The 8,583-nt window shown below is 45.8% G+C and overlaps 1 protein-coding gene across 1 annotated transcript; it reads right to left on the reverse strand.

Moving 5' to 3' along the window:
- Positions 1 to 237: 237 nt before the first annotated feature.
- Positions 238 to 8,502, reverse strand: LOC119648008 (E3 ubiquitin-protein ligase RFWD3). Its single transcript, XM_038049408.1, has 2 exons — positions 7,952 to 8,502; positions 238 to 1,889 (listed from the first exon to the last, which is right to left on the reverse strand). Exons 1-2 carry the CDS (start codon positions 8,266 to 8,268, stop codon positions 401 to 403), a joined length of 1,806 nt encoding a protein of 601 aa, XP_037905336.1. The 5' UTR covers positions 8,269 to 8,502; the 3' UTR covers positions 238 to 400.
- Between the last annotated feature and the right edge of the window lie 81 nt (positions 8,503 to 8,583).

The following is an 8,583-nucleotide window of genomic DNA, read 5'->3' on the forward strand; positions in this document are numbered from 1 at the left end:
AGACAGGTAATAATCGTTGGCGCAACAATCCATGTTGGATCAGGGCCTTGAAGTGCTCACGTAAAACCCTCAAGGACAACTGTATATTCGTTCCTTTTAAGGATGGAATTAGGTTTAACAATGAATCTATTTCAACTCGAGTCCATCGATTACTTCCTCAGCCTTGCCGTCACCTTTGTACTCACACGTGGAAAGATAATTTACACTACAATGTCTAGTAGAAGAAAAGATCGCATATAAAAATGCCTATTCGATTTTATTAAAAGAACAAACTAATCAAATGCATCATATCAATTCACAACAAAATCATTCGCTATTAATTATCTTAACACTATGAAAGGAATTAAAAAAATTTTCGAGTCTTCCATTTCGTCTATGCCACTTAGCCAAACAGCACAACTCAACAGTCAGGAATAATTTTATAGATTCGACACTTGTCTTCAGTCAGAGCGGCTGCCAGAGTTGTATCACCATCGTAAATAGGACATGTATCGTATACTATATCAGAAATCGGTAACGACTGACTGCGACTACGATCCGAAAGATTCCATAAATTAAGCATTTTCCTATCCTGCAAGTATGCCGTCACTAGCGTAGTATCTTTCATAATAATTTGTGCTGATCGAGACATGACTGGCGCAACTCGAGCCCCTTCAAAAACAGTAACAATATCGAGTGCAGGGATATCATTAATTTTATCTAATTTGGAAAGGATATAGCGTGCTAATGGATAGTTCACTGATGGCCGAGTTCCAATCAGAAGGCTATTTGCAGATGCATCGTAGGACATTGAAACAAACGGACCTTCTACATTCAAGCGTGTGTTCACAACCTGCTGTGTGGGCATGTATTCATAAAACCAAACACTCTGTAATTTACATACGATGAAGCCGCCTAAGGGAAACAGACTCGTCGCTGGCACTGAAGCAATTGCAATCACTGGGGATACATCTTCCTCGATCCGGAACTCCTTGACGAATGTGTCGGCGGCTCGAAGATCATAAATATAGGTACTACCGTGACCAGATCCTAGATATATGAAATTTTTAGCATCACTATCAAGAGCACATGCCCAAATAGGTTTGTCGGCAGGTATGAATGTGTTAACGACAATTCGACTGCGTACACTGAAAAGCTTCACACATTTCTCTAGCGTTGCGGCGGCAATTAATTCCTCGTTTGTACTATAACAAAGGTCACGCACTGGCTTTGAAGACATATGTAGGTAATTTGTGGAGCGGAAGGTTCGGATATCGAAGGTACGCACCCCAAAGCCGGGAAACAGCGTTTGATTAGATTTTTGTGAGATAGCTAGAGTGCAACTTTGCCGCGCAGCCAACATTACCCGGCACCCTGAGTCTTTGGACATGTCAATGTGTTTGTCCTTTGCGAACTTGTATCGTAGGCCTGCTTGTTGGACCAGTTGAGTCGTGCACCCCACAGAGCCAGGTTGCTGTTTCTGGTAATATTCTAACTTACATTCTAATTCAGCCAAATGTTTATTTTTCATTGCCAATTCCATTCGAAGCATAGCAACTGTCTGGTTCAGTTTCGAGCTGCTGGCCTTCTCCGCATTCAGCAAGTCTGTCAGTCGATATTCCTCGGATTTGTCAAGTGCGCAAATACGTTTCGCATAGATGAATCGAATATCTCTCATTGCCGCCCGTGCTTTACATTGAGGGCACACCCGACTGCCATGTTGACATGTTTGTAGCCAGCGTCTGATGCAAGAGTGACCGAACAAATGGCCACATTTCAGTGATGTAAGACGATGCGTGCCAGTCATCTCCCAATGATCCAAACAAATGGGGCAGATTGTGCCGTCGTCTGAGTCATCCAGAAGGGATACTTTCTCTATTTCAGGTGATGCAGCACTCTCGGATTGTGATCTGGGAGAAAACAAATTAGATTATACTATTATAATTGCATTTCGGAATATGGGATTGTGCTACGTAAATAGGATCCAAATATAGATAGCAGTTCATAACATTGGAAGCCTCATTTTGGGAAAACACCTACAGAGAAACTCAATCAAAGAAGGGGGTGACATTATAGTCTTTAAGCATTCCATCTGCGTAGAGACTAGCCGGCTTAGATCTTCACAGCCAGTCCGCAGTATTTAAGGAGCAAAGATCTTTTTGAGGTCCTCATAATCACCTGAGGGTACCTCCTTCGTCTCCACAATTTGAATAACCTAAATTGTATAGTATGCCAAGTCTAGCGGTATGGCCCATATAGATCAGTGCCTCGTGCAAACCCCCACAATCCTGAATACGTTTGCGCGCGTCTGGCACAAAAACTCTTGTGACCTCGTTTTGTTGTTGATGAGCGTTCGCTATATGAAGTGAGCAGCTGTAAAGTAGTGTGCATAGATTCCTACCTTCCTATTTGCCAGATTGAATCCACTGAGGGAGTGTCAAGAGCCGAGTTCCGCTGGCCAGTCCCGCTGCCTGATCATTCGCTTTTATGTTCTTATGACCGACAACTCAAGGGGGAGGGGAGGGTGTACCCAAAATATTTAGCGCATATCTGTACTGCCCCCCAGCATGGAAGTTTCGCCATTGAGTACAAGGTCTTAATGGCGACCTGACAGTCGGTCAGAATTACTATATAACGCTTGGGACTCGAACCATGCCTAAGCCGCCGATGGACCTCCAGCACCTCCGCTTGGGATACACTGACGTATCCTGAAAGACCGTATGACAAGATTGCACTATGTGCACTAGTGTAAAGTAACATTTATGCAGATTGGGAAGAAAGCACTCGAGAGGACGATTCAAACAATTCGTGATGAAGTTACAACACGTATATTGATAGTGGAATGATGTGATACAGCAGCCAAAAACTTAGTATCCATCGAGAAGCTCGAATTTTACTATTTTACCACCAAACCAGGTTTTCTTTAACACAGACAAAATAAGGTTTCAAACACTTAGAAGGAATGGAACTTGTTTCATCGACGCGCCCGTTCAGAACCGGTGGATGCAACAGACAATCGCGAGTTGCTTTTATCGCACTACGTAACAAGATCATGGAGTTCTGTGAATTCATTAAGGAAGGTCGAAATATTCACCAAAATATAAGAAGCGTTCGGTTCGGTCACGAAAATGTGAGCCGGGAAGAGGCTGCACAAACGGTTAAACGAATCAACTCCCAAAAAAGTGCAGTTGAGAAGGACAACTGAGGTTGCCAGCAAAGCCCAGGTAACCGCATATTATCATCAACCAACCGATCTGAAGGGTTATATCTTGACATTCTCAGGACAGTGAACGCAAACCCCGAACTCGCCGATTTCGAATGTAATATTAGCCGCGTTAAAAGGTCTTAGAAAGGAGAGGAGAGATGCTGCATCTCAAGAAATCTAACGGTGTAATCGCAGATAAATTCTTGAGCCAATTTGGAAACTCCTTAGGACAGGAAGCCGACATAAGGGCTAGCAGATATAGTAGGCAAGGATAAAGATTAGATGACCATAAACGAGAGGGTTTGCGTGACCCTAGAAAAGCAATTCGAACTTATCAGGATTAACAAAAGCTTACAATGGAATACAAGCCGTGGAGGCAGCATTCGAAATGTTGGCATGAAGAGTAGGAATAGGCTCGATTATGTGTCGAGTTAAGGAGCAGACGACACTGAAGCGATGTTTTGGATGCCTTGACACATTTCAAAGGCATGTACCAGTTCAAATGACAGGTAGACGCAATGCAGGAGGTCCGGAGCCGCAGGACCTAGTCTTGCAAACCCGCGGCGAGAAAGATATGAATGTAACTATAATTGGTGAGCCATATCGAAACTACGGCGAAGAAGGCATTTGAGTCAAGGATCAAACGGGCCATGAAGTCCTATAGGCTCCCCAAGCCAACCAGAAAATAGTAGAGTATCCACTGTGTGCTGTGTTCAACGCAGAGATGCATTTGCCAAGTATGGTCAGATGTTGATCGCTGTTTCTGAACGCGAGAGGACATTAGTCGAAAATCATAGCAGCGGGAAGGAGGGGACTGGGGAATATAGTAAACCTCACTTATGTGAGCACCTCGTTAAGCAATAGAGTCGCTTGCCAAGTCTATGAGGACTATATTCACAGTGACCTCCAGGCAATCTGCATGGAAATCAAGGTAAATCGAGCTCGAGAAAGGGTCTCATAGAATGATGGATGGTTTGCCCTGATGATCGGCGAAAGCTTTTGAGGGGGGCATGTTTTCTGCGATCAAGTCCGACATATCCTTGGATGGTACGATCAATTTCGTCAATTTTTTTAGGCTCTAGGACAGCTTTCACCTTCAGCCACACAGAATAGTCTTTGGCCTTCGTTCGATCGCATTGTGGCATTACAATCCCTATCGAAACCTTGAAGCCTGAAGAAGCCCAGGCTAGGCCCGACCTTTTCGCTAAAACCTTCGAGGCGTGCGTAAAAGAGGAGCCAATATGGTTTTGGATGCACCCACTATACGGTGGATGCAAGAAACTTGATGGTGAATCTGTAAAAGGCGCGCTGATTTTTAGGGGTTGCTGTGCGGTATTGGCATTGGATGCCAAAATTGCGTTCGATTCCACCAACTGGAACCGAGTTAAAGAAACGCTTGCTGATGTAGGTGTTCCTGGATATTTAGCGAGTGTGGTAAAAAATTACCACTCGGTGTGGAACGGATGAGGGTCGCAAAGAGTGTATCGCCACACTGCAGGGACCACAGGGCTCGGTAGTAAGTCCCATGCTCTGGAATGTCATATATAGTGAGGTGCATCCCGTCCCAGAACAAGCTACGATTGTCAACTTTGCGGACAACCTGGCTGTACTTGTTAGAGGAAAGGATCCAGAGGATGTGGCGGATGAGAAAACGGAAGCGGTCTTAATAACGAACCGTAGAAATAAGAATACTGTGAAAGTGGAAGTCGGTTGAAATACGATCGTCTCAAAGATAGCTATCAAAAACCTAAGGGTGATAAACTCAGGAGGAAGATCGAGCGGAAGGAGAACGCCCAAGCCGCGACTCAACAACCGTCCGTCGCCTCAACACCAGTGACGCATACTTCGACGTCAAACAGCGCACCGAACGACGGCAAAAAACGCACCAGTGAGAACATCCCTCCAATAATTATCATGGAGGAAGATTCAGCCATCCCGGAAATCATTTCGGCGCACCTGGAGAAGCTGCCAAACAAATTCACCATGAAAAAGGTGCAAAGTGTACCAAAGTTCTCGTCAACTCTATCAAAGATTTCGACGACACCAAGCATTTCTTGTCGGCGAACGCCAAGAAATTCTATTCATATACGCCGAAGTGCGAGAAGCCAGTGAACATGATCCTCCGTGGTATCCACAGCCTCCACCCGAGTACGGACGTCATGACCGCCCTCGCCCAAGCAGGCCTCTCAGAAACCGCCGAAGTTCGCTCCATCCAGGAGAATAGGAATCTCAACCTCTGGCTGGTCTCGTTTCAACCCGGGTTTAACACCGCGAAACGCACGATAACCAAAACCCTACTGAACACAGTAGTACGATTCGAAGCGGTACGCAACGCAAAAACTGTCAGCGCCTCGGCCACACTGCAGCCAACTGCTTCATACCATACCGATGTGTAAAATGTGTAGACACACATGCACCCGGTTAATGCGCCAAAAACACCGAATACAAGCCTAGCTGCATCAACTGCGGATCGAACGAACATCCTGCAAATTACCGCAACTGCAGGACCTTTCAGAATTTCAGCAGAAATTCTCCGAAATCAGCACAAGACCAGCCCCGTCCAAGCTTCAACTCGGCCCGGATCAACGCGGGCGTATCGTATGCCCAAGCCACTCGCGGAAATCCTGACAAACCGTCGTCAACCACTGCCGCCTTACCGACAACGCCCCAAACAATAAAGCTCAGGAGCTATTTAATTGCGCCTGTCCGACCTCGGGCGTCAGTTAAAATTTTCATCCCGGCATTGCCTGCCTGCAAAATTTGGGAGCAGCGGATATCACGTCAATTTGCACATAACGTTCTTCACAGGACCATCGAAAGATTTATGACCATATGCAAGCTTCCCCATGCCAAAAGTGGCGGACGCAAGCGTAAGCGACCATCAAGGCTGACATTGGCCTCTTTTGTTACGCACATCCAGGAGACACTGACTATACTGCTGGTCGCGAAGGGTCGATTTACTTGCTCGTACGAAACCTACTCCCACGTTAAGAGAGCGCACCTTGGGGTAGACGTCACAAGCAACCCGACACCGGGTTCGAATCTGCTACCACTTGGCTTTCCGGCGTATAAAAGCACATTACCGCAGAAGAGAGAGGAGTACTCTCCAGGTTCCCAGTATATCACTTTGCTTAGGTCCTGTTGTAACGCTGTTACACCAATCCTATATTTGGACAGGGTATCGACAGGCAGGATCTCTCGAGACCATTCAGCATCAACAACGATCTAAGTCAAGGGGATGTCCCATCATGTGTCCACTTTAACCTGGCCCTGGAGAAAGTGATTCGCGATGCAGATGCGAGAGGCATCATCATTGACATTATGGGAAGAACAACCCAAGATGTACAGTCTACCTTCATCCAGATCGAGCAGGGCCAATAGGGGCAAAGTCCTTGCTGTACAGGACTATGTTCTTGCCAGTCCTTATGTATTCCTCGGAAACCTGGGTTCTTAGCAGAAAAAAATGCGAACTCTTGGCCGCGTTCGAGAGAAGAATCCTCCGAAGAATTTTTGGGCCCTTACATGAGGATGGGCAATTCCGTAGCCTACATTACGACGAAATCTATTAGCAATACCACGATCGTCGGGTTGTGGATATAATCCGGCGCAACAGGTTGCGGTGGGCGGCTCACTTTATCCGTATGGATGAGGAAGATCCAGCTCGGAAAGTATAAATATCTATGGTAGAAAAAGAATACGAGGCAGACCCTGCCTGAGATGGAGCGATGGCGTAGGTCAGGACGCCAGACACCTTTTAGGGATATCGAATTGGTGGACCTCAGCGCAAAACCGGGATGTCTGGAGTTCCTTATTAAGGCAGGCCTAGACCGGATAGCGGTTGTTGCGATGATGACAGGATTTTCATCCCTACCCAACACCCAAAATGCAGGGCCAATTGGTAAGCGGGATAGACTCGCCATCAGCTTTCTTCGTCTGCAGTTTTTCATTAAGAAAGAACATCCAGCGATCGCTATGTGGAGGTGGGAATAGGATTTGGTAGTAGAGCTGGTTGTGCCAGGCGTTTTTCGCTCTTTTCTATGTTTTTGCCTTGGGATCAATACTACCTCTTTGGCTAGCTTTTTAAAATTTTAAAAATTTAATATCGGAGGTAAATTTTGATAAAAGGAGTTCCTATACTGCCGGAAATATCTGAACACGAAATGAATGTACAAAAAGAAGAGTAAATTAATGCAATTTGCCAAGCCAATCCTCCTACTAGGTCTCAAGCATTCCGCCCAAGCCTGACCATGTTTGCTGTAATAAATCTGCGAGCAAACTGACTATAAGACGAAAGCTGAAATGAATGGAAAGGCGATGATTTCATTTTCGCCTGGGCTTCAGTGAGACGCTCCTTCCTAGCCAAGAGATCTCATAAACCCCAAGTCCCTGGGGATGTTAGTTGATTTGAAGCTACGAAGGGAACCTTCATATATCTGTTGACTTATTAGAAGCTAATATTTTCCAGGCGAGCACAGACTAGGTCTCCATTCGTGTAATAAGTTAAAAATACCGCAGACACTGGACAAAACTAACTCAGTCTAATTTCCTTACTCAAGCGGACTTTGGACTGGGTTTAGCGCAGTTTTATGGGAGGTTACAGGAGAATTTCCTTTGAGCGTTAATTCCAAAACTTGGGATAGTATGAACTGTAATCTGACCGATAAAGGGTGACTGGAAAACTTAACCAACCTCCACTAACGAATTATAAAAAAAAAACATGATCCTTGCATCCAAAGTATTCCCACATCTACATTTCTCCAGACATACCTTTTCCGTTTTTTGTTGCTACCCGTGCTTGGTGACATTCGCTCAATAAGCACAACAGGTTCAGCCCCTCTAAGTTGGTTTGCAGGATCTCGCACCTCCACCTCTGGTTCCGTCGAATTATCCGATTCATCCACTGCAGGCACCGCTGGTGGTGCTATCGCATCTTCTACGGGGATTGCCTCCACCGCAGGACCGGCTACCTCCTCTGGTGGATCCACTTCGTCACTTACTGCTTCTGGTTCGGGTTCCCCATTTTCGGCTGCATGCGACTCCTCGTCCTCGCTCGACTCCGCCTCAGCCGCAGCTGCTTGTTCCATCGCCCTCGCGTGGAGAATAAGGAGATGCGAAAATATGCCGAACAGCTTGAAGCAATTTGGAATCTTTTAACTGAGGAACAATTCCGATCTTCTGAATGAATTTATCCGGCGCAATTCGGTATTCATATGTAACTAGTAAAGCGCCTAAACTACGAAATGGACAAACGCATCGGCGATGCGTGAACGTAAACACTTACAAGCGCTAAACTTTGTTTTCGCTTTGACGTTTCAATTTGTTTAAATTTGAAGTTTGCATCGCCAGTTCCCCACACCAGGTGGATCTGGCGCCGCAAAGAAGGGGGGTTGAGCCCAATT

Source organism: Hermetia illucens, chromosome 2, assembly GCF_905115235.1.
Source record: "Hermetia illucens chromosome 2, iHerIll2.2.curated.20191125, whole genome shotgun sequence".
In the NCBI taxonomy this organism is placed as follows: Eukaryota; Metazoa; Arthropoda; class Insecta; order Diptera; family Stratiomyidae; genus Hermetia; species Hermetia illucens.